This window comes from Squalius cephalus, assembly GCF_949319135.1.
Source record: "Squalius cephalus genome assembly, chromosome: 19".
NCBI classification, from domain to species: Eukaryota; Metazoa; Chordata; class Actinopteri; order Cypriniformes; family Leuciscidae; genus Squalius; species Squalius cephalus.
Window position 1 is genome coordinate 13,894,759 of NC_137140.1, and position 27,500 is coordinate 13,922,258.

Below are 27,500 nucleotides of genomic sequence, written 5' to 3' on the forward strand. Positions count from 1 at the left end.
AAATATATTTAAAACAAGACTTCTCAGTAATTATGAAGATATTACCATAAATTACAGCAACTCCTCCCCCTTTGCCTTTCAGAATCTCATGGCACATTAATGTTTGGCACATTTTGCTTTTCAAATGCACAGTGCGACTGACTCAAACGCACAGCGCGTGCAGAGAGCATTTACTGAAGCGATCGAGCCGCTCCAAACTATGAAATATCATTTTTATCACATTATACATATCTACGTTTGAGCAGATATCCACAAAGACAGTATTTAACAGTAAACACGGGTCTAAATATCATAATATTCACCATATTAGAATAAACACTCATACTAGCCTACTTTTATATAAATTTAGCATTGAAAGGTTGCCTACCTGTCTTCACATTTCAACATGTCAACATATAGGTCTCTTTTCATCAGGTCAGGTCTGCCCCAAAAACTTTTCCAATTGTCTATGAATTCTTTATTATTTTGCAGGCACCACTTTGACTGTGACTTAGAGTGCTGGCTAATGCTAATCGTAAATTCTGTAAGATTATTCTTCACATCGGCACTAAAGATGTTCGACTCCGCCAGTCGGAGATCACCAAAATTAATGTTAAAGAGGTGTGTGCACTCGCAAGTACGATGTCAGGCACTATAATTTGCTCTGGCCCCCTTCCTGTTCGCAGGAGTGATGAGATACTTAGTACATTGTCCTCACTCAGTGGCTGGCTGTCTAAGTGGTGTCCGCAAAATAATATAGAATTTATAGACAATTGGAAAAGTTTTTGGAGCAGACCTGACCTGTTGAAAAGAGATGATATTCATCCCTCCTGGGATGGTGCTGCTTTTCTCTCTAGTAATATGGCACATAGTCTTAGAGCTCAAACATGAATTGGGGCTCAGGTCAGGAAGCAGACTGGCTAAACCGACCATCTGCCAGCCATCTCATGTCAGATAAATCACATCACATAGAGCCTCTTTCAACTAGATATCATCATATAGAGGCTGTGTCTGTTCCCCGAATTAGGAAATACAAAAAACTTCCAAACCCATCTAAGGGTAAAAATGTTATTGATGTTCAACAAGTAAAAAACAGATATAATACAAATGAGAAAATGATAAAACCTGGGTTGCTGAATATTCGATCCCTTACTCCAAAAGCACTTATTATTAATGATATGATTACAGACTACATCCTAGATGTGCTGTGTTTGACAGAAACCTGGCTAAAACCAAATGATTACATTACTTTTAATGAGTCCACCCAACAAGATTACTGCTATAAACATGAACCTCGTCTGAAAGGCAAAGGGGGAGGTGTTGCTGTAATTTATAGTAATATTTTCAAAATTACTAAGAAGTCTAGTTTCAAATATAATTATGTTGTATATAAAGTGTTGGTGCTTAATGTAACAATATATAGTGTAAATGATAAATCACGTTTGAGATTTGTGCTGGCTACTGTATACAGGCCACCAGGGCACCACACAGACTTTATCAAAGAATTTGCTGATTTTCTATCAGAGTTATTACTGGCTGCAGATAAAGTCCTAATTGTTGGTTAATATACATGTAGATAACGAAAAATATGCATTGGGATTGGCATTTAAAGACATTCTTAACTCTATTGGAGTTAGACAACATGTGTCAGGACCTACTCATTGTCGTAATCATGTATCAAGTCTCATGTAAACTTAATTTAGCCAAGGCTGCAAAGCCGACTCCGTGTTACAAATTTATTAGACCTATCACTTCTGTCACTAAAGATTGCTTTATTAATTATCTTTCTGATCAGTTTCATCATCTCAGCATCCCAGATAGCTTAGAAGAACTCGATATTGCGAGAGAAACTTTTAACTCTCTCTTTTCCAGCACTTTAGACACAGTTGCTCCGTTGCGCTTAAAGAACATTAAAGAAAATAGTCCAACACTGTGGTACAATGAGCACTCTCAGGCCCTTAAGAGAGCAGCCAGAAAAATGGAGCGCAACTGGAAGAAAACAAAACTAAAGGTATTTCGCATTTCATCGAAGGAGAGCTTGATTGCATACAGAGATGCCTTAAAAGCTGCTAGATCTGCTTATTTTTTAACCCTATTAGAAGAAAATAAACAAAACCCTAGGTATGTATTTGAAACAGTGGCTAAACTAACAAAAACATAAAGCTTCAAGCTCAGAAGTTTCCAAGCAGCACAGCAGTAATGACTTTATGAACTTCTTCACTTATAAGATTGATAATATCAGGGAGAAAATTACATCTATGCAACCGTCTACTACAGTATCGCATCAGGGAGTGCATTGTAGTCTCCCTAAGGAAAAATTCGATTCATTCATTGCTGTAGGAGAGGAAGAATTTTCTAAACTCGTTAAATCATCTAAATCGACTACATGTATGTTAGACCCTATACCGACTAAGCTACTGAAAGAGATGCTTCCAGAGGTCATAGATCCTCTTCTTAATATCATTCATTCATCTTTGTCATTAGGATACGTACCAAAAACTTTTAAGCTGGGTATGATTAAACCGCTTGTTAAAAAAACGCAACTTGATCGTACAGAATTAGTCAATTACAGGCCGATCTCGAATCTACCATTTCTGTCAAAGATACTAGAAAAGGCGGTATTCTCACAACTGTCAGGATACAGGCACGGAGACAGAGGTAAGTGAATCCAAACACAGCTTTATTCAAGTAGACAAGAGTGCAAGGTGAGTATTCAGTGAGTTCAAGTGCAGATTCGGTGAAGATCACTCTGTGCGGGGCAGACAGCAGGTAAACATGTAACTTCAGGTTTGTTGATATCAAGTCGTCACTGTTCATTAATACTTGTCTTTTCTCTTTCAGATGCAGTTGATAGCAAGCAAGCTTGGAGGAAACATCGGAAGCTCGGGAGAACACAGGATCACAGGTAACATGGAATCGAACAGGATTTCTGAAGACATCAGAACAATGACACAGAGGATAGTGTTTCATAGGTAAGTATACATTACGTCTCGGAATCTTGATACATCAGAGGCTCAGAAGACAACGGATTATGGTCTGTTCCTGTAGGAGGCTTTTCCTTGAACTGAGGCTGTGGTGAGTATTTTATAGAGCTTCCTGATTATGAACAGGTGCAGGTGATTATACTCAGGGGAGAGTGAATGCAGGTGTGCCAAAGAGGATCCTGGGGAATGTAGTGTAGAGATAGACAGACGGTGAATGTGACATAACCCCCCCTCCTACTATTTGTACGACCAGCGCCGTACAAATAGAGACGGGTGGCCTTCGGGTGGCCATGGCGGTGATGACCCTTCGGGTGGCCATGGCGGAGATGTTTTTTCAGGTGACCATGGTGGCACTGGGAACCTCATCGGAAAGACCTCCGCGGTCCCCCTAGCAGGTATACTGCGCCCCCCCAAAATTTGAATGGGGAAATTGACAGGAAAGGGGGGGTCCGGCAGCAAAGAGGGTCTTGGGCTGGGCAGGACCAGCGGTGAAGTGGGCTTTAGGCTGGGCAGGACCAGCGGTGAAGAGGGCTTTGAGCCAAATGGGACCAGCGGCGAAGGAAACTCTGGGCTTGACAGGACTGGCGCAGGATCAGCGGGCTCTGGCGCAGGATCAACGGGCTCTGGCGCAGGATCAACGGCTCTGGCGCAGGATCAACGGGCTCTGGGCTGGGCAGGACCAGCGGATTGGAAAACTCTGGGCTGGACGGGACCAGCATATCAGGAAACTCGGGGCTGGACGGAACCAGCATATCAGGAAACTCGGGGCTGGACGGAACCAGCATATCAGGAAACTCGGGGCTGGACGGGACCAGCATATCAGGAAACTCAGGGCTGGACGGAACCAGCAGGGAAAACGCCCTTGGGAAGACTGGCTCTGGCTCTGGCTCTTGCTCGAAGACTGGCTCTGGCTCTTGCTCTTGAAGACTGGCTCTGGCTCTTGTTCGAAGACTGGCTCTGGCTCTTGCTCTTGCTCGAAGACTGGCTCTGGCTCTGGCCCTTGCTCTTGCTCGAAGACTGGCTCTGGCTCTTGCTCGAAGACTAGCTCTGGCTTGGGGGACATGACGCTCTCAGTCTCGGCGTGCATGACGCTCTCAGTCTCAGGCTCGGCGGGCATGACGCTCTCAGTCGCAGGCTCGGCTGGACTGGCGTGAAGTGCAGGCTCGGCTGGACTGAGAGTGGAAACGTGGCTCAGGAGAGGATGGAGCTGAGGTAGCCGACAGGGAGGCATGTACGGCCCAGACACACATAATAGCAGCAACATACAGGGAAAGGGTAGCATCTTCAATCTCGACAGAACAGACATGCAGGACAGACTGCTCAGGGGTGGCCTCCAGAATTTGGGGAATGCAGGAAGTCTTCTTCCTCCTCCGTTTACGAGAGCGAGGGGGCATTGCAGCGAATGATGGCTCTGGGTCGGCGGGATTGACGTGAAGCACTGGTTTGATTGGGCAGAGGACTGGTTCGGTGGGTTTAGCTGAGCTGATGAGATGAGGATCGGGCTGGACGTGAAGGTCTGGCTGGACCTGGATGTCTCCCACAGTGAGTGAGGAACCACACACCCACAGCGTGCGGTCAATGAATTTGACGAGAGGTAGGTCGAGATCATCCAACAGCAGTATCTGGGCGAGTGGATCGTCTAACCTGCTCCAGAACTGCTGTTGAAGGAAGTCCTCATCCCAGTTCCCATCCTGGTAAATGTGAAGGAACACTTCAGCAAATTCCTCCAGAGTTCTACCGTTCTGGTCGAACATAGTGGATTCCGTGGGGTTCGCGGAAGCACTGTCTGCGGGCTGTGTAGGATCCATAGCGGTATTGGTCAAGCCTTCTGTCAGGATACAGGCACGGAGACAGAGGTAAGTGAATCCAAACACAGCTTTATTCAAATAGACAAGAGTGCAAGGTGAGTATTCAGTGAGTTCAAGTGCAGATTCGGTGAAGATCACTCTGTGCGGAGCAGACAGCAGGTAAGCATGTTAACTTCAGGTTTGTTGATATCAAGTCGTCACTGTTCATTAATACTTGTCTTTTCTCTTTCAGATGCAGTTGATAGCAAGCAAGCTTGGAGGAAACATCGGAAGCTCGGGAGAACACAGGATCACAGGTAACATGGAATCGAACAGGATTTCTGGAGACATCAGAACAATGACACGGAGGTTAGTGTTTCATAGGTAAGTATACAATACGTCTCGGAATCTTGATGCATCAGAGGCTCAGGAGACAACAGATTATGGTCTGTTCCTGTTGGAGGCTTTTCCTTGAACTGAGGCTGTGGTGAGTATTTTATAGAGCTTGCTGATTATGAACAGGTGCAGGTGATTATACTCAGGGGAGAGTGAATGCAGGTGCGCCAAAGAGGATCCTGGGGAATGTAGTGTAGAGATAGACAGACGGTGAACGTGACGACAACTATGTTCCTTTTTAGAAAGAAATGATATCTGCGAGGATTTTCAGTCAGGATTTAGACCGTACCATAGTACTGAGACTGCTCTCATTAGAGTTACAAATGATTTGCTCTTATCATCCGATCGTGGTTGTATCTCGCTATTAGTGTTACTTGATCTTAGTGCTGCATTTGATACTATTGACCACAACATTATTTTAAATAGACTAGAAAATGATTTGGCATTAGTGGAATTGCATTAGCATGGTTTAAATCATACTTATCTGACCGTTATCAGTTTGTAGCAGTAAATGAAGAGATGTCTCATCGATCACAAGTTCAGTATGGCGTACCACAAGGCTCAGTACTAGGACCGTTGCTGTTCACTCTGTACATGCTACCCTTGGGAGATATCATTAGGAAGCATGGAATTAGTTTTCACTGTTATGCTGATGATACTCAGCTCTATATTTCTTCACACCCTGACGAAACTTACCCATTTACAAAATTAACGGAATGCATAGGTGATATAAAAAATTGGATGTCTAGTAATTTCCTACTACTTAATTCTGAAAAAACAGAGATTCTAATTTTTGGACAAAAAATTCCTCATGTAATAGCCTAGAATACTGTCTAACACTTGATGGCTGCTCTGTCAAGTCTTCGTCGTCGGTTAGGAACCTGGGTGTGCTCTTTGATACCAATCTTTCATTTGAAAGTCATGTGTCTAGTATCTGTAAAACCGCATTTTTCAATCTTAAAAATATATCTAAATTGTGTCATATGATCTCATTGACAAATTCAGAACAATTAGTTAATGCGTTCATGACATCAAGGATAGATTATTGTAATGCTCTTATGGGTGGTTGCCCTGCACACTTAATAAACAAGTCAAAGCTGGTCCAAAACGCAGCAGCTCGAGTTCTTACCAGAATCAGGAAGTATGACCATATTAGCCTGGTTCTGTCAACACTGCATTGGCTCCCTATTATACATCATATACATTTTAAAATATTGCTGATTACTTACAAAGCACTAAATGGTTTAGCTCCACAGTATTTGAGCAATCTCTTAACATTTTTAAAGTTTGCGCAGAGAGAACTTAAGAGTTTTCTGTTAAAACGGTGTTGTGTTAGCGGCCCCTAAGTTAATAACTAATGATCGTTGCGACAGAAGTGAATCAATCAAAACTAACTTTAGCTGGACATTAACTTTATTCTAGAGCTGCTATAAAGCCAAAACAATCTCTGTTATTTTAATTTCCTATTATCACTGTTGTAGGATTACAAATTTAAGAATATGTTTTAGATCTGCTGATCCTACTTCTTTACATAACGTCACATACAAAACTAAGGTGAACTATACTGTATTGGGCATTCAAGGTAAACATGATGGCATCAATATAGTTTCCTTTGAAGGGGTTTTGTTAGTCTTTGATCTTCCTACTGAGAGTTGAACTATGTGTGAATGTTTACATAGTCTTAGTTCCTGTGACCATGTGTTGTTTATACAATTTGGGGGCAAGGGCGTAGATTTGGTTTGAACATTGGGGGGTTTGAAGTTTGGGTCTGCATATTTTTCATGTGATCATGGTATAAATATTGGGGGGGTTGTAATGCATAGATTTAAATATTGGGGGGGGTTATTGCCTCTATTGTCTTTAGATGATTAGATTTAGTGGTCATCTCTAAGGCTGTTTGTAAGGTCAAGACTTTTAAGGACTGTCAGCACCTTTAAGGACTGCCCACTGAATGCCTATAAGATACCATGTAAAGTTACGTTAGTTAGATTGTTGGATGACTGCAGCAACGCTCAGCGAAGTCCTCAATAAAGAATAACTTCTGCTTGAACGATATCCCAACATCTCCTGGTCTTGCTTTGATGAAGGAATAAAGTTTCCAACACTGTAAAGTCGCTTTGGAACAATCTACATTGTTAAAAGCGCTATATAAATGAAGATGACTTGACTTGACTTGACTTGACAGCCAGCCATTGAGTGAGGACAATCTACTAAGTATCTCATCACCCTGCGAACTGGAAGGGGGCCAGAGCAAATTACTGTGCCTGACATCATACTTGTGAGTTCACACACCTATTTAACGTTAATTTTGGTGATCTCCAACTGGCGAAGTCGAACATCATTAGTGCCGACGTGAATAATAATCTTAAAGAATTTACGATTAGCATTATCCAGCACTTTTAAATTTGCTTTGATGTCAGGCACTCTGGCTCCCGGCAAACATGTGACTATGGTGGCTGGTATCTCTATTTTCACGTTCTGTGTAATAGAATCGCCAATAACTAGGGCACATTCAACAGGATTCTCAGTGGGTGTTTCACTGAGTGAGGAGAACCTGTTTGATGTTGCAATCAGAACGGAAGAGCGTGTTTTGTCCCGCAACTTCAGCATCTCACCGTCACCCAGTTGCCCTGCTGCGTGGGCTCTACAGCCGGAACTGAACAATGTACAGAGTTCACTAAGCTAGTCGCATCCAAAGCAGTTTAGTTTGTGAGGCAGCAGGGTGGTCCTCTCCACACACATTCATCATATTTTATAGTTTGGATGTTAATGTGACCCTGGGTTCATATGTCTTTGAGTCAACATTCCCAGACTCATGTCTGAGACCTATCTAGTGCTTGTGAGCACAGAATACAGAACCGTTAGGGGTACCCAGTGTGGCAGTGTTGGTATTCTCGTTCCCCTAGCACTAAGGGCAGCGTTGAGAGTAGCTTTTGAAAGGGAACATCTCGGGTTAACTGATTGTAACCCTGTTCCCTGAAAAAGCGGGAACGAGATTCTGCACTTTGAGGCATCACTGAGGATGTGCCTGTACAACTCTTCAAACAAAGTGATACCTGAGGGTGCACCTGCAGCACATCTAATTATAGCCTCTGACGAGCATGCACTCCAGTGACGTCACTGTCAGATGCCATCAAGTGCAAGGCCAAATTCTTTGGCGTGTTTATACACATAATTGACAGATGGTCACACAAAGATGTGTTCCCATAGCACTAAGTCAATTCAAGTCACCTTTGAATATATATTTAGTCCTAACTAGTTATAATTATTTATAAATATTTAGATCAGCTTTCTGAATTACATGTAGCAGAATTAACATGACTAATGTTATTAACGTTCACTCCTGGTCAAGAAAACCTCCTAATGTATACAGTACCGACAGTACAAAAGCATGTAGCAAATCTGAAGATGAAAAGAGGATGACATGTTGTCTAGGCGCCCCTTATATACTTCCGTGTTGCTCTAGTAGTGATGTCATAGGCTTTTGCTGGTCGATACGATTGCTTTGATTGGATAAGCATTTCAGACACAGGTTCACGCAGAGGCGTTCCCCAAAGCGTCATCGATGCAGTATGACTTCCCTTTCGAAAGGGAACTTAAAATCACCTTATTTCAAAGGGGTTAATACTTAAATTCAAAATATTAAGTCTTGTAACGCAAAGAAGATGATCAGATTACCAGCTCTCTCTCTATATATATTTAAAATTACTGAAATTACCAACAAACGGACTTTGTTCCTCTGGAACTGTCTACAAGCAACAAATGGTCATTTGGCTCACATGATCGGAATCTTCCTCTGATTAGTCTGGGTCCTAATCAACTTCTTGAAAACCCCATGTACAACACCTCTATTGTCTTAAGATTCGGCCACGTAGACCTAACGGCGCCTCGAATTCAGATAGATCATCACTGCCTAGCGGCAAGCACAGATCCCCCACTACTAAGTCAATAAGAAGCCTTTTGTTTATTACCCGGCAAGCATTCATTGACCAATAAGAGCAATCTCAGAGAACCCCCCGGGGATTTGCTCTGGACATTTATTTACATTTAACCCTGAGTTACACTTCAGAAAACAACAAGACTTTGTTGACCAGATGTGCTGACTGCTAATCTCATTAAAACACCCCGTGAACTCTTCAACTTGCATGAACTCTCCATACGGAGCACATACACACACACACAGAGACTCATCGTATTCAAACCACGTGTAATCAAAAATCAATTTGTAAATGTTTAAAATGTATTTTCTCGAAGTGTGCATGATCCCTTGTCTCAAATATTATGCCTATATAACTTTATTGGTTTGTAATCAATGCGATGTGACTATAATCGTGTATTTGTGTGAAATTATGTCATAGCAGTGCCATTCATGGTATCGTCTTGTTCCAGATATCCCAACGGTCTCGAATGTTTAACGCAACATATCAGAGGATGCATTGTTTTATTAATACCAGTGATATTAATGTTACGAACGAATCTATCGTTCCAATTTCTAAGAGGAAGGGGGGTATAGATCTCGAAACGTCAGGAGGTGTGCCCGATCCGTGGTTAAAGACGGTTGGCCCACGTCCGTGAGAGGGCGTGAGTTTTGGCCCCTTCAAAATATCATGCTTCCCTTCTCTCTCTTATCTTGCTCTTCCTTCTTCGCTCACCGCTCTTCTCTCATCGATCCCGCTGACCTCTCCTCTTCTCTTCTCCGGTCGCTCTCATCCCGGACCTCATCCACGTGTAGCGCAGCTCCATGGCAACCAGCTGAACAGGCCTCACCGTGGCCTCTGGGACACAAACCCCCGCGCCATGTAAAAGCCTGCTGCCTTAGAAACCAAGATTTCTGGCCTCTTCCGCACGGAAGACGAACTTTCTCGGTAATGTTACATCCAATGAGCCTTTAAACTTCACGGCACCTGAAGACGCAACAGAAACAGGATCGACACCACCCTCTTGTCCTGCCTCAGCCTCGCGCCGAACAGAGAACAAACGTGCAAGTGACGGTAACCTTATCTGATAAAACTGCTTTCCAGGTTGTCTCGTGAACCAAGGTTTCTGTATGTAATAATTACTAGCTCTTCCTCTTCTCTTTTCTTTCTTTCTTTCTTTCATTTCATTCTGATCACTTATGTTATTGTGTGGTTATATGTTGTTTGTTTATTGTTTGCATTTTTACGTACGTTTATATTCGTAGCTCATATAATCTATAGTTTTGCATTTATTAAAATTCATAAATACTTTTCACTGTCTCCGTGTTTGAAAATCCACCATTCTAAAGTCAATGAAACAAAAGATCTTAAGCTACAAGCTCGAAATATAGACTACTTGAGTAGTTTTAATTAATAAACTCAGGAAGTTGATGTCCGTGGCCAGGACATGAAACTCTCTTGAAGTTTGTGAATATCTCTTCTTGACTGTAATGATTTTACATTTATTTCGCTGGACGAATTAAATGTCGGTCAGACCAGTCACAGAACAAGATAATCTCGATAATTGATAAAATAAATGTACATGCGACTTATGAATTATGACCATGAGTCATAAAAATTAATATTCCCAAAATTCCCCATATTCTTGAGCTAATTCAAATTTACCCAGAGTCGTATTCGTTACAGTCTGCAGATCAGATACTTGTATTGGCTTGTGCTGAAACAATTGTCCAAATGTGCATGCGGAGCAAGAGGGACGTGATGAGATTTTATGGTATGCAGCATAGACTGTCTTCTTCAGACTGTTCCTTCACTCTCTTCCACTGGTGGAAAGTGAAGCTGCCAAAGTCATAATATGGCGCTGACATCTTGCACTGATTTGGGACAAGATTCTGCGCAGTAGTGAATGCAGGACCCGAGTCTGTGCAGTAGTGAGCGTGAAGTGGAGTCGCGATATCAAGTTCCCGCCCACACTCTCACAGAAACGGTTAGTACAGTTCCCCTTCAGGAACTACCGCTGCGTGTAATCGCAGTGGGAACGCCTCCAGCATAGTGCGTCTGAAGCATAAATGAAATCAGTCAATGGTGAGACGGAGCGTCACAGCGAGTGATGTCATCAACCAGGAAACTATAAAGCACCCCTGAATACACAAGCGAAACAGCTTCTGTTACTTCATCAGCGCTCTGTGTGTGTTTGAATCTGTCAATATTTCATGTTTGTCTGTTTCTAGTGTTACTAGGCAGAAGTTTTTCACTATATATTCCCACATATACATAAAAAAAACAATATGAGCGTCAAAATGACGAGCGAGCAACAATATAGGCAGTGTGTTCCCCCCTGCACTCAATACATCACAGGCGGGGATTCACACCAACTATGTGTTGCTTGTTTAGGAGTGCAGCATGCCCAGTCAGCTCTCAAGGGGGCTGATTGTGAGCATTGCGAGCGTCTTCCCTTAAGGACGCTGCGCTCGCGCCAATCGCTCTTCGAGGAGGGCGGTTCGGTGCGCGCGCCCCGCAGCTCGGGTCCCGCTTCTGCCGAGGCAGAGCGGCGGCTTCAGTCGTGGGGTTCGCAAATGGATCTCACCCACGAGCTTGAGACGGGCCCCGCCCTATCTCATCCTTCACCGGTGAGATCCAGTGCCTCTATCCCGGCTCTGGAAGCACGCGCTGCGGTTACTTCCGCCCGGGTTGAGGCACATGATGTTCAAGAACTTTGGCTATCCAGTTCTGAGGAGCTGGATGTTGAAAGTCTTGCAACAGAGGAGACTGGAGACTCATCATTCCAACACCCTGCTGAAGATGAGCTTATGGATGTTTTATCTCGTGCTGTTGAGAAGCTCAGCATCGAGTGGCCAGTTGACAGGCAGGAGTTTAAACATAATAGCAAACTTGATGAAAGATTTCTGCCGTCACGTTCTCAGCCTTCTCGCTTCTCGCTTACCATTCTTCTCAGATCTTCACACTGAGGTGTCGAAGACCTGGGCTAGACCAGTATCTAGTAGGATTTATACCAGTCATTCTAATGCTTATGGTAATATCATGGGAGCTAAAGCATTTGGTTATGTGACGATGCCAAAGGCGGAGGAGACGCTCGCGAGCTATCTCTCTCCCGAATCGGCATCGTCGCTTAAAGCACCGGCCCTTCCCACCAGACCATTAAAAAATACATCCGCACTGGTAGGAAAGGCTTACTCGGCGGCGGGCCAGGCGGCTGCGTGCCTACATACGATGGCTATCATGCAGGCATATCAGGCCGACCTGCTTAAGGAAGCTAGTGAGGGGGGAGAGATTTCTGTAGAGACTATTAATGAGCTCAGACAGACAGCTGATCTCACTCTCCGGGCCACCAAGGAGACCGCAAAATCCATTGGCCGGTCTATGGCAGCCCTGGTGGCCACGGAGAGGCATTTATGGTTGAGCCAGACATCCATGAAAGAAAAAGATAAATCTCTTCTTTTAAATGCACCCATGTCGCCTGCGGGCCTCTTCGGTGATGCTCTACACTCTGTCACTGAGAGGTTTCAAGAAGAAAAAAAGCAGGCAGCTGCATTTCATAAATTTATCCCCCTCAAAATGAGAATTCCTGGGACTGCTGAGCGAGGGATCGTTGAGCGTTGCGTCAGAGCGTTGCGTCTCGTTCCCCCCCGCAGAGAAACTGGAGGGATGAGACGGGGCGCTCTCAGGCGCGGCCTTCGCGGGGCAGGGCTGATCTGAGGACAGTCATTGTCGCCAAGAAGGCCGCGTCTTAAAGGTCCTGAGGTCCTAACCTTAAAGGTTATTACAGCCGATATTTCATTGTTCCAAAGAAAGACGGGGGGTTGCGTCCGAGGACAGGTTTGTCACGATAGATCTGAAGGACGCCTACTTCCATGTGTCTATTCTTCCTCAACATCGGAAGTTCCTGATGTTCACTTTCGGGGGCGAAGCGTACCAATATCGGGTTCTTCCGTTCGGCCTAGCACTGTCACCCCGAACGTTCACGAAATGTATGGATGCGGCCATAGCTCCGTTGAGACTTCAGGGTATCCGCATTCTGAACTATATCGACGATTGGTTAATTCTAGCTCAATCGGAACAGCAAGCGGTTCGGCATTGAGATGTCGTTCTCGCTCATATCAAGAGATTGGGGTTGAGGCTCAATACCAAGAAGATTGTTCTTTCTCCAGCACAGAGAACCACTTTTCTCGGTGTGGTGTGGGATTCGACGACGATGCAGGCACTATTGTCACCTGCTCGTATTGCTTCGATTCTCGCGGGCGTACAACAGGTCAAGCTAGGCCAGTCACTCACTGTAAAGCAGTTCCAGAAACTGTTAGGTCTCATGGCAGCAGCGTCCAACGTTATACCCTTCGGCCTCTTGCACATGAGACCGCTGCAGTGGTGGCTCAGAACCAAGGGATTCTCCCCGAGGGGAAATCCGCTCCACACGATCATGAGTTCGCAACGGTGTCTTCGCGCCCTGGTCATGTGGAAAGATCCTTGGTTCCTGTCCCAAGGTCCTGTGTTGGGAGCTCTGTGTTGTCGTGTAATGCTAACGACAAATGCCTCTCTCACAGGTTGGGGGGCGATCATGAGTGGTCGCCCAGCTCAGGGTCTGTGGCAGGACCATCATCTCTCGTGGCACATAAACTGTCTAGAAATGTTGACGGTGTTTCGGGCCCTGAAACACTTCCTCCCAGACCTAAGGGGCCACCATGTCCTTGTCCGGACAGACAACACATCAGTGGTCTCTTATATAAACCATCAGGGAGGTCTGCGGTCACGCCCGCTTTACAAACTGGCCCGTCAGATCCTTCTTTGGTCCCAAGGGAAAATTCTTTCATTGAGAGCTATTTATCTCCCGGGGTATCTAAATCAGGGGGCAGACATCCTGTCGAGGCAGGGGCCGAGGCCCGGGGAATGGAGACTTCACCCCGAGGTGGTGGAGCTCCTTTGGGAACATTTCGGTCGTGCCGAGGTAGACCTATTTCCGTCCCGAGAGACATCACACTGTCCACTGTGGTTCTCTCTCAGCCAGCCAGCTCCGCTGGGGTTGGATGCCATGGTGCAGGCGTGGCCGAGGTCACGTCTGTATGCTTTTCCCCCAATCGCTCTGCTCCCGGGAGTTCTGGAGAGGGTTCGCCGGGACGGGCTCAGTCTTCTGTTAATAGCCCCGTTCTGGCAGGCCCGAGTATGGTTTGCGGACCTTGTGTCTCTCCTCGATGGCTCTCCCCTGGAGATACCGATCAGGAGGGACCTACTCTCTCAGGCGAGCGGGTCGATCCTGCACTCCCGCCCAGAACTGTGGAGGCTGTGGGCTTGGCCTCTGAGGGGGCCCAGCTCATAGAGCTTGGTCTCTCAACCGAGGTTGTTGAGACCATCCTTCAATCCAGAGCTCCCGCTACAAGGAAGTTATATGCTGCGAGGTAGAAACTTTTCACCTCCTGGTGTGGAGAGCGCCAGCAGGACCCAGTTAACTGCCCGGTTGGTACAGTGCTGGAGTTCCTGCAGGACCGTCTTTCTACAGGGCTATCCCACTCCACACTGAAGGTGTACGTGGCGGCCTTAGCTGCTTACCACGCCCCTTCGAGTGGAGGTTCTCTCGGGAGACACCCACTTATATCTCGCTTCCTTCGTGGCACCTTGAGGCTGAGGCCAGCAGTACGCACGAGGGTACCATCCTGGGACTTGGCCATCGTTCTAGAGGGTCTCTCCCTGGCTCCCTTCGAGCCCCTTGAAGAAGTTTCCGAGAAGTTCCTTACTCTTAAAACTGTTTTCTTACTCGCTATCTCATCTCTCAAGAGGATAGGAGATATTCAAGCGTTATCGGTGGCTCCCTCGTGCTTGGAATTCTCGCCTGGCATGGCTAAGGCCTTCCTCTATCCTAGGCCGGGTTATGTTCCCAAGGTTCCAACTACGGTTGTTAGACCTGTCATACTGCAGGCTTTTTGTCCTCCTCCATTTCTGACGTCAGACCAGGAGAAGCTTAATTTGCTGTGCCCAGTTAGGGCTCTAGATGCTTATGTCCACAGAGCTGCCTTGTGGAGGAAGTCTGAACAGTTGTTTGTTTGCTTTGGGTCTCCCAACAAGGGGGGTCCCGCTTCTAAACAGAGAATGAGCAAGTGGGTGGTTGAGGCCATCTCACTTGCTTATGAGTCGGCCGGTCAGCCTTCACCTTTGGCTGTACGGGCTCACTCCACTAGGAGTATGGCTGCCTCTAAAGCTCTCCTTTCAGGAGTTTCTCTTCAGGATGTTTGTGATGCGGCAGGGTGGTCCTCACCTCACACTTTCGTCAGGTTTTACAGTCTTGATTTTGGCTCCACTCCTGGGGCGCAGGTTCTCTCGTCAGTTTGTGCTCCCTAATCACACACAACAGGGACTTGCTCGTATGGGGATGTGGGTATTGCGTTCCCACTGCAATTACACGCAGCGGTAGTTCCTGAAGGGGAACGTCCCGGGTTACGTATGTAACCCTAGTTCCCCGAAGGGAACGGACGCTGTGTGTCCTGCCATACTCCCGGCATCCCCTTGGATCGCTTGCTTCAGTAACATCAGAAGCTGTTTCGCTTGTGTATTCAGGGGTGCTTTATAGTTTCCTGGTCGATGACGTCACTCGCTGTGACGCTCCGTCTCGCCATTGACTGATTTCATTCATGCTTCAGACACACTACGCTGGAGGCGTTCCCACTGCGATTACACGCAGCGTCCGTTCCCTTCGGGGAACTAGGGTTACATACGTAACCCGGGACGTTTACTGCAGAGCAACTCATTGTGTCAGTGTGAAATAAACAGTTATGGACATGTAAAAAATTTAAGTTGAAGCTCCAATCTCCTCCCGAAAATCCCCCCAAAAAGTCTGTTGGTGCCAATCACAGCTGTCAATCATAGCTGTCAATCATGACGTCACATTCCTGTTTTTATAGCATCAAATAACTAACTAAGACCAAACTTATTTAAAAAAACGAACACCTAAACTTACATCAGTGTGATAAAAACTATCTAAAATGACAGAAAACATCTTTGGAAAAAAAATATTTGAAGTGCACTTTGATTGTTTAGTTTCCATTGCGTCCCATTAGACTTCATGGGGAGGGCGGGGTTTATGACCTATACTGGGACCAACCACCTGGGGGCGATCAAGACGCTTTGGCTTCACTTTTCAGGACTTGTGCAGCACGCTTGGTCTGTAGGGTATGACAAAATTAGCTGATTGGAGCTGCTGTAGGTCTGAATCAAAACGGCTGACTGAGGGTGTGTTTGAGTTGTGGTCCTTTAATCCCACACAGGGATTATCTTAAGCACACCTATTGACAGTGGACTGGCCCATGCGGAGGTGGTAATTTTGAGCAAGAAATCTTTCCTTTGTCTCATTCAACATCTCATTTGTATGTTTATGGTAGTCTGGAGTATTGTGCAGCATTAACCCGAAGTATAGGGAAAAGAGTGGGATGCAAGTTATGGTAATGTACATATGCAACATTATTTACAAAATTAGAAGAGGGTAATTTTGATAGTACACGTGGCAGGGTTTGGAATAAGGTGATTTATTCATAAGCATCGATACAAGCATTTGAAGTTTAATTCACATACACTGAAGAAAATGTCATTGTTTATGTATATGAGAGGTTTTAGTCTCTTTTGTGATGTTAGCTCACATTGTGGCAGGAAGTCATCCCTTCCTTAAAGAATTCCTTTAAAGCTTGAGGAGAGTGTCAAAACTCTAATGCAGATCCAAACGTAGGTTTGAGAGGATCCTCTCCCGGCCCATCCTTTGAACCATGTCCCAACTCAATTAGCTTCAGCAGCAACTTTACCTCCAACGAAGAGTGTTCCGCAGAATACTCTACCGTTTTCAAGTCATCTGCAGGATCCTCTAACTCCGGTTCCCTTCTGCACATAACAAGGGAAATCGAGCCTGTCGTCCTCCAGCAAATTCGCTCCTCCCACCCTCAGCTAGTCCACGCACCCCTGCTCAACCGCTTCCATTCAGTCAACTAATTGGAGCAACGCTCTTGCCGCCACAAACATCCATTTTCCACGAAGACGGGCAAAAATCCAGCTACCCTCTTTTCCTCGATTTGCAAACTGGCCAGTTTATCCGTCGCTCATTTATGTGAATGCATTTGCTGCATTTGTATAAATAAATAGTAATATAATAATAAATAAATAATTATCAAACAATTTTATAATAATAATTTGTTACATTTATATATCACTTTTCTAGGTACTCAAAGCGCTTTACATTGAAGGGGGAATCACCTCAACCACCACTAATGTGCAGCATCCACTTGGATGACAAATGCAGAGAGAGTTATTTAACAATATGTTAAGAAGCCCTTTCGTTTTATCTTTCCAAAATTCTGGTGTCTGTTAGGGGTTCTGATTGTTTTCAACTCTTTGGCATGATTCATTCCCTTAAAAAGCTACACATCACAGGAATGAATTTTTTTACATATTTCCAAATAGAAAACAGCTATTTTAAAGTGCAATAATATTATATATTATAATATTAATAATATTACTGTTTTTACTGTATTTAAAAAAAAAATAAGTGTAGCCTTGGTGAGCATAATAGACTTTTTTTCACTTTTTTTACTCCATACTTTTGAATGGTAGCGTATATCCCAAATCAGTCTGATTAAATTCTAAAAACAAGTACAGTATGTGCTTTCTTATCATTAGTGAAATACATATTTTAATCTATATTAAAAAATTTCAAGCAGCCTTCAGTGGAAATTTAACCTGACTTTGATGCCCCAGGTGACATATTTGTGGTACAGTGGGACGAAGTGAGGCTAAAGGATCGAGAAACTGAAGGAGCTTTCACCTTCCAGACTGTTCTCTATGGTAACGGGACCATTGTCTTCAGCTACAAAGATGTGAGTCAGCCTCAGAGGTTTTATGTGGCTCAGTTCAACCAAGATAAACTAAACACACATAAAGCCAACAGTGAGAATTTCATTACCACTCAAAATTATTCTCATCAAAGCAGTGTAAAATAATGTGCTCACAGATCATTACTTCTGTATATCAAATTTACAAAAGAAGAAAAAACATGGTTTTGACTGTGTCCAGTTTCCTTCTTTTGGCTTTTCATAACAGGTTCCTTTGCCTGTGGAGAAAATCAACTCCACTGAGCATCCAGTGAAAGTGGGACTGTCTGATGCCTTCATGGCCATTCTGTCTTCTTCGCCGTCTCCAGGTCAGTGTAAAACTGTTAATGAGTTAAATTTATGGTACATTTACACTGTTATCATTTTGACTTTATTGGTCATACTTTATTGTTGTATTATCAATAGATGCTAAACGACGGACTATTTATGAATATCATCGGGTAGAGATTGACACAACAAAGATTGTCAATAACTCTGCATTTGAGTTCAGCCCCTTACCAAGTGAGTAAACCTATCACTGCTTATCTTTCCTCTACTACATCAATCACAATTGCACACCTTGAAACCTAATGAAACCTTAATGTTGGCATATCTGTTTCTAGCCTGCCTCCAGCACATTTCCTGCGAACAATGTCTCCAGTCAAACCTAACATCAGGCTGTGGGTGGTGCAATAGTCTACAAAGGTAACAGCATTAGATCTGAGTGTCCGATGTGTTTATCTGCATTAATTCAAGCGAGGCTTTGCTGCCTTTCCTGAGAGCTAAATGTATGTGTTTATAATCTCTCAGATGTTCAGATGGACTAGACCGATACAGGCAAGAATGGCTGGATTACAGTTGCTCTGAGGAGGTACAGACAATACGTCACCAAATATACACTGCTGTAAAATAAAGATTTTGTCATTTTAGTCTATCCACAGGGGTAGAAACATAATTTGAATGTTGTGCTAGTTCAGGATAGTGAAATTTTAATTTAAAGGGATTTTCTATAAAAATGTAATACAAAATACATCAGTACAAAATAGCAATAACAAATATAGCTGCAAGCAGCAATTATCATGGGCCAAGCACAAAAAGGACCAATGAGAAAAAGTGCAATAATGTGTAATTAAAGACAGTTTTAAATTATTTTTGTCAAAATGTAAGAAATATCACAAATACAATTATTTATAATATGATTAACTTGCTTATCCCTTTTGACCAATTGGTGGCACTGTTATCAAATTATTATAGTGTGGTCAGGGTGAGGTGGCAATTATACATACAAAGTTTGGTGGCAATGTGCCAAAGTGTTACAGACTTACAGCCTCAGAATCAGCTTGGTTATCATGCCTACAATTCATTGATGTGTTATTCGAGAACTGCTTGTTCTATTTAAAAGCTTTTGATAACTCAGCTCTCAGATTTAATCAAAAATATCTTAATTTGTGTTCCGAAGAAGAATGAAAGTCTTATGGGGTTGGAACAACATGAGGGTGAATAATTACTGACAGAATTTTCATTTTTGGGTGAGTCCACAAGCTGTTTAAGTCCACAAGCTGTTTCAGATCAGAACAGTCCAATAAAGACAGGAAGTCCTTTGTCATTAGAGTCTTTTTTTGTCAACATGGATATTAAAGTCCCTAAGCATAAGAGTTCTGTCAAACTCAAGGAACAAGGACAACAAATCAGCAAATTCAGATAAAAAGACATTGTTTTACTTAGCAATGACAGTAGTGATGTTTGCAGTGACACTAAGAACCAGACATTCAAAAGAATAAAACTGGGGTGTAGCCACATGACTTATTTTTAAACATTGATTAACCCTCTGGGGTCGACAAATGCGCCGGCGCGTTTTGATGGATTTTCTTCACATTCAAATACTCCGTCATTTATTGTCATACAGACATAAGAAATATGAAAAAATAAACTGTTAAATGTGTACTTTTGACAAAACAAAACAAAACATTTTGCTTTTGCAAATAAAGAAAATAAACAGGGTGTGCTTTCTGCCTCTCCGTCCCTGTTAACTTTTTTTCTGGAGCACGTCTCTAAACTTAAAATTCAGCGAATACTAGTCACACATACATGAGCAATATATCTTTATAAACATTTAAGTGTCTTCTTTTAAATTATCTAATTCAAAACGAAAACAAATATTCTCTGTTTATGTAATTGTATGAAAAGAGAGAGATGTCAGTCGTTCTAATGTCAGCTCGTTATCTGCTAATGTGAACACGCCAATGGAGAGTGCGTAATAACGTAATGGTAATAATAATAATAATAATAATCCTGGCAAATTTACCTCAGAAGTGCTGGTTTCGGTTTCAATTTGAGGAGCAACGGATCCAGCCGAGGATTGTGAATAGTAAGTTTATCTGTTCGCAAACTACAGTATATTGCGATACTGAGATGAGTAAAAATGAGTAAAAATGTTAAAATAAAATATCTTTGTATAAGCAACATATTAAACTGCAAATTCACTTTTATATGCCCTTATATTAATAATCATAAAAATTATGTTAAAGACAAAATATGAATGTTTAGACAAGATTTTGTTGACTAGTTTTGCATAGATTATTAGTTTTTACTGTAAAATAGACTACTGCCACATCAATGAAGCTTTTGTTTGCCAATTTCTGCTCATATGTTATATATATATATATATATATATATATATATATATATATATATATATATAGTATAGGATGTTTTGTCAAACATAAAGTAGGTATATTGAATCATCAACTAAGATGTTATTATAGTGTTTGTTTCAATGTATATTCAAACTAATGAATCCTTAACTTTTGAAATACGTATGATAAACTTTATGCTTTTTACAAAGAAAGATTACACTTGAAATATTGTTAAAATTGTAATTGTTGTTGATGTACATGTGAAAACCTTTTAATAAAATAGCCAAAAATATATTTACAAGGTAGATGTAAAAAAAATCTTAATAGGTCAACATAAGCCTTCTCATTACATCATTTATTATTGTGTTTCATTAGTGACACATTTGGGGAGAGGAACAATATTGTATATATCTTGGATAGTATACCATTTGTACGCAAAATTGGTGGAAAAAGACAAAAAAAAAAAAATTATATATTGTACAGATGTTTCCAAGTCTAACCTTGAACCAATTCTGTAGAATAGCCCATATAGCCTATTTGAACAGGATTTGTTTCCAGGTATGACTGTGTATTTAAAATGTGCTTTTGACTTTCATTTGTATTTGGATTATATTGTTAACTATATTCTAAGTAAGCTACAAGCAATATATATATATATATATATATATATATATATATATATATTTGTCCTCACATTCTTTAGTTCCCTCTCAGTGACATACCTGACTGAAAGGCATATTGCCTTTCTAAACAAAAAGTGTCTTACAAAATGTAAATCAATGTATTGTTTAATGTGAACACCTAAAGGCAGGATGATTTTCACATCATTTTGAAGCAAAAACTCTAGGTGTCAAAAGTCTTGTGAACACATATTTAGTATGTGTTTTGTGGCCTTATTTCAGAAACTTAATTTTTTAGTTTTTTTCAATAACCATGCATAAACATTATTCTCAAATATACACAACATGTACATACATGTTGCTTACATATTACGGTAGCCCTGTTTGTTCCGAATAGAGTGTAATGACTCTTTTGCCATTAATATGTTTATAAGCAACTGAAAAATGCCAAATGTAAGGGCATGTCAAAACATCTCAAGGACCCCAAAAACACATTGGACCCCTAAGGGTTAAAGGGGTTAGTTGTTATGGGAAGAAGGAAGCAGGAACTGGCGAACATTTAAAGACTTTAATAAATAAATAAACAGAAAATGAAAATAAAGATGACAGCCTCTCACGGACGACTCCCGCCACACATAATAAAACAAAACAGAAAATAAAACAGTCCAGGCCTGGTCCTCTCTCATCCTTCACGATCGTCGCTCCTCCTTTTATGCTTCCACTCCTCCGTGAGAGATACGAGACCAGTGCATCGCGCTCATCATCAATCACGCCACCGGCCTCGCACCATTCTCTGACGGCCCTCGGCCTCATCCTGCTCGCCACATGTATATACGGACATGGTAGACTAACTTGATTATGACAAAGTCAAGGGGGCCATTCTTGCTAAGTATGACATAAATTCAGAGACCTATCATCTTCAGTTCCGGTCTAGTTCAAGTTCAAGTTCAAGTAGACTTTATTGTCATTTCAACCATATACAGTTCAGTACACAGAGAAACGAAACAAGGTTCCTCCAGGACCAAGGTGCTACATACAACATAAATTAACAACACAAAAGAAACAGACAGCAAAGTGCATGTGCAAATGTGCAATCAAAAAGAGCTACAGAAAAAACACAACAACGTAACACGTTACAGTACTTTTTGTGATGAGGTATGAGTTGAAGTAGTAGGAAGAGCAACAGTAAACAACAGTAAAAACAACTGACATTCTTAAGATAGCAGCAGTAAGAGCAGATCAGGTAGGTGGGTATGGACAATTTAAGGTGGTTGTAAATCAGAGAGATTGTGCGTGTGTGTTTATCAGTTCAGTCCTGATGTTATTCAGTTCGTCTGAATGATTTGTGTATTTATTGTGTGTGTGTGTGTGTGTGTGTGTGTGTGTGTGTGTGTGTATATCGGTCCAGTCCTTTTGTGTTGAGGAGACGGATGGCTTGTGGGTAAAAACTGTTACATAGTCTGGATGTGAGTGCCCGAATGCTTCGGTACCTTTTTCCAGATGGCAGTAGGGTGAAGAGTGAGTGTGAGGGGTGTGTTCGTTCAGCCACAATGCTGGTGGCTTTACGGATGCAGCGTGTGATGTATATGTCTTGGATAGAGGGGAGAGAGACCTCGATGATCTTCTCAGCTGTCCTCACTATCCACTGTAGGGTCTTGCGGTCAGATGTGGTACAATTACCAAACCAGACAGTGATGCAGCTGCTCAGGATGCTCTCAATGGTTCCTCTATAGAAGGTGGTGAGGATTGGTGGTGGAAGCTGGGCTTTTCTCAGCCTTCTCAGGAAGAAAAGACGTTGTTGGGCTTTCTTGTGCAGAGAGCTGGTGTTGAGGGACCAGGTGAGGTTCTCTTCTAGGTGGACACCCAGGAATTTTGTGCTCTTGACGATCTCCACAGAAGAGCCGTCGATGCTGAGCGGAGAGTGATTGCTCCGTGTCCTCCTGAAGTCAACAACCACCTCTTTTGTCTTATCGACGTTCAGAGACAGGTTGTTGTCTTTACACCAGTCCGTTAGCCTCTGCACTTCCTCTCTGTATGCTGACTTGTCGTTCTTGCTGATAAGACCCACCACGGTCGTATCATCAGCAAACTTGATGATATGATTGGAGCTGTGTGTCGCTACACAATCATGAGTCAGCAGCGTGAACAGCAGGGGACTGAGCACACACTACAGATGTGAGGGAGGATGAAACCCCAAAAGATTCGAATGCCAGACTTAAAGAACATTATTCTAAATAGGTGCAGCCACAGCATGATACTAAGGTGGAACCTGATCTTCAAGTCTGGATAAAGGAACGAGATCCTAGCTCTGCTGCTGAAGCTGCAAACTATGCAGACACCTTTGTGGCAGCTTGACGCAAGACTCATTCATGGACACTCAAGTGGTGGAAGGGGAGTAAAGTCTCAAACAAGCTCTAACACTCCTTCCCGACTACGGTCAGAGCCATCATTGAGGACTGACGCTTCTAATACGGGCATAGGGGCAGTGCTGTTACAAGGGGGGCTTGGGATTAGGCATCCAGTGGCCTACATAAGGCCTCACACGTACATGGGTATTTTAATAAACAGAGTTTTTCCTCCTTTGTTTAAAAAAAAAAAATTTGCGTTGACATGAAAACGCAAAAACACGCTATGAAGTGCTGTCAAGAGCATTCCAAACCAACAGGTGGCAATATAACCCTAAACCGTTAAGCCATGTTGGCCAATCAGAAGCCTGGAAAAAGGTTATTACCGGTTCCGGTTCTGACGTCCCAAGCCAAAATCTCCGGTGTCACCATCTACACGACAACACTGCAACCGGAGTTTCTAAGAAGGAAACCATTCCGGGTGACGTCACGGAATGTCTGTTGCTGCAGTGGAGAGTCTGGCATGAGGACTTGCAGGTGTTTTGTAGTTTGATTTCTTTTTTGGTATTCATTTTGGAATTTTATGAGGAAGTAATTTTTGGAAAGTTTGTATTTTGCATTATTGCTTTGAATCTAATTTGGATGTTTGTTGGTTTTTTAGATAATATTATTTTTGCCTTAATTAATTAATGTTATATTTTTCGGTTTGGATTATTCATGTTTTTCAAGTTTGAATAAATATTAATTTATACATTTAAACTAAACTTTTTGTATTCACTCTGCCTATGTTTAATTTGTCAATTTTTATTTTGGTGCCCAATACTGGGTTTCCTTTACACACCCAAAGGAATGTGGTAAGCAGCTATTGCGTCACATAAACCTTTAAAGTGGACAGGGATAACCCTGCATAGCGCTCTTGCAGGAACTCTGGCACTATACCAACGGGCAGTAAACTGGGTCCAGCTGGCGACCAGTGCACCATGAAGTGAAAACGACACTCGGTTACTAACGTAACCTCGGTTCTCTCTAGAGAGGGAACGAGTGTTGCGTAAGTTTAGCTTACGCTACGGGAAAACTCCTTTTCTCGAGAATACTGAAGCAAAAAATTATCCTTTAATTTTTAGAATGTAAAACGCATTTGCTGCAGCAGGCAGCCTGCTGCCATACAAATGTCATGGATTGAGACCCCACTTGACCATGCCCACGACGAGGCCATACCTCTAGTCTAGTGGGCCCTAACCCCCAAAGGGCAGTTCAGGCCTTTGGATGCATAAGCTGACGCGATAGCGTCCACTATCCATCTGGACAGGGTCTGTTTCGAGATGGCTAGCCCTTTGATGCAGCCACCGAACGAAACAAAAAGCTGCTCCGTTTGCCTAAAGGCGGCGGAGCGCTCCACATAAATCCTTAATGCCCTCACCGGGCAGAGAAGGTTAACCCCGGCCTCACTGTCAGATGCAAGGAGGGCCGAGAGGGAGATAACTTGCGCTCTGAAGGGAGTCGCAAGCACTTTTGGGACGTAACCGTGTCTTGGTTTGAGGATGACCTTAGAGTCATTAGGCCTAAATTCCAAGCACGTAGCGCTTACTGAGAGCGCGTGCAGGTCGCCCACCCGCAGATTGTGCTGGCTCCATATGAGGAGGCGTTTTGCTATTGCAAGCAGGCTCCGGTTAACCATAGTTGAAAAGGGCGCATATTCAGCAAACCCAGCTGCAGTACCGTCGAGGCTGAGGCCATGAGACCCATCATCCTCTGAAACACTCTGAGGGGGAGATTTTTCCCCACAGTGAATGTATCGCTGTATCACTGCCGCGTGTTCCTGTGTCAGGCACGCCCCCATAGAGCTGGAGTCCAGTTCTATCCCCAGAAAGGAAATTTTCTGGCTGGGCAGTAGAATGCTTTTGGTCCAGTTGACTCTGAGACCCAGCTGCTCGAGATGGAGCAGTAGTGTTTTGTGTAACACCAATTCCTCTTTTGACTGTGCTATAATTAGCCAGTCATCCAGATAGTTCAGGACTCTCACGCCCCTTCGTCTGAGGGGCGCGAGCGCCGTGTCCATGCACTTCGTAAATGTACGAGGTGCTAAAGACAGGCTGAAGGGAAGGACGGTGTACTGATAAGCCTGGCCCTTGAAGGCGAATCTCAAGAACGGCCTGTGACGGGCTGCTATTTGGATCTGAAAATAAGCGTCCTTCAGATCCACTGATATAAACCAGTCCCCCGGTCGAATTCGAGCGAGAATTTGTCTGGTTGTAATCATTTTGAACGAGCGCTTCATCAGCGCTTTGTTCAAGTGTCTGAGATCTAGTATAGGGCGGAGCCCGCCGTCCTTCTTTGGTACTAAGAATTAATGGCTGTAAAACTCCGACTCGCTTTCTGCCGAGGGGACGGTTTCCACAGCCCCTTTTCTCAGTAAATTCGCTATCTCGGTGCGAAGTAGGTGTGCTACTTCCTGATTCACTGAGGTTTCGACCCGGGCTGTGAAGCGTGGTGGTCTGCGAGCGAACTGCAGCGAGTAGCCCTGTTTCACTATTTTTAGCAACCATTTCGAAGCCCCTGGGATGCTTTCCCATGCTCTCGGTTGAATGGCCAGGGGTAGAATGAAATCTGGGTTCTGGTCGCTCAGATTCGGGGACCCGGAGACCCAGCCATGATGACGTACTTCGTTCATCATGTTCATTTCGAGTGGGGCAGACAGCGCTTTGCGCAGTATTTCTGTAACTGGCACTCCGGCCGTGTGAGCGGGAGGCGCTGCGAGCTGTTCACAAAGTGTGTGCGCTGAGAGGCAGACACGTGACCTGCACTCACCACACTGCCAGCGCAGGCTGGGCTCATACACTGAGGCGCTATGTGTGTGCGTAGCGCATATACAGTCATATTCACAAGTGGGAGTGGGCGCTGTACAGCGGGCACATTTCCTACACTTAAAATATGAATGGCATGAGCCGGTTTGACTGATATGGACCCTGTGGTGGTGTGGGACACTGCATGGGTAGTGCTTGTTTGTAAGAGTGAACACTGGGAAGTGGGCACTATTCCTACACTTAGCGGTTGAGCGGCTTGAGCCAGCTTTATTGTTTTCGACCCTGAATGAGTGTGACACACAGTGAGGGTAGTGTTTTTGTGCAGGGGTAGGCACTGGGCAGTGGGCACCTGTCCTACATTTAAAACACCTTCGGCCTGAGCCGGAATATGACCCGGTTTAATGCTCTTTTTGAGAAATATGTGGGTCGCCGTGAAAACGTGGCCTGAGACGTTTGCTGCACCTCAGTGTATTGCTCCGTGAAGCCCTTCACCGAGGGACCGAAGAGACCAGCTGGTGACACGGGGACGTCGAGGAAGTTGGCGCGGTCAGACTCAGACATGTCGGATAGCGTTAGCCACAGGTGACGCTCAGTGACGGTGAGAGCGGCCATGTTGCGGCCGATAGCCTGAGCAGCGGTCTTGGTAGCTCTGAGAGCTAGGTCCGTCATGCTTCTCAGATCCGTCACGCCCTCCGCAGATGGACCAGCCTCGTCCAGTGATCGGAGAAGGTTGGCCTGGTAAATATGCAAAACAGCCATGGTATGCAGAGCGGAGGTGGCTTGACCGGCGGCGGCGTAGGCGCGACCGATCAGCGTCGAAGTTGTCCGGCAGGCTTTAGTGGGCAAGCTCAACTTGGACCGCCATCCCGCACAAGTGAGTCGCTACAGCTTCCTCGATGGGAGGAATGGAAAGATACCCCCTGTACTTCGCGCCGTCAACCGCGGAGAGCGTCGAAGAGACAGAGGATCTCAGCTTGGCCGAATACGGGGCTCCCGACGACCTGGAGAGTTCATCGTGCAGCTCGGGGAGGAAGGGAGCAGGCCTTGAAACAGGCGTCCAGGCAGAATACAGCCATCCAACCTGTTAGGCGCGGGCTCCTTGGGCGTCGACCAATCGAGGCCGAGGTCTTCTACGGCCTTGGTGAGGAGGCGGAGAAGCTTAGCGTCGACGGAAGCC

General features: G+C 44.0%; 1 protein-coding gene across 1 annotated transcript in view; it reads left to right on the forward strand.

Annotated features, from left to right (window-relative positions):
• The window catches only part of plxdc1 (plexin domain containing 1), a 629,959-nt gene that overhangs the window by 375,435 nt on the left and 227,024 nt on the right, over positions 1-27,500 (forward strand). The window contains exons 6-10 of the mRNA XM_079851089.1: positions 17,806-17,924; positions 18,148-18,247; positions 18,345-18,440; positions 18,542-18,623; positions 18,729-18,789. Of these exons, the coding sequence (XP_079707215.1) occupies positions 17,806-17,924; positions 18,148-18,247; positions 18,345-18,440; positions 18,542-18,623; positions 18,729-18,789 (458 nt within the window). The remainder of the gene's footprint in view (positions 1-17,805; positions 17,925-18,147; positions 18,248-18,344; positions 18,441-18,541; positions 18,624-18,728; positions 18,790-27,500) is intronic.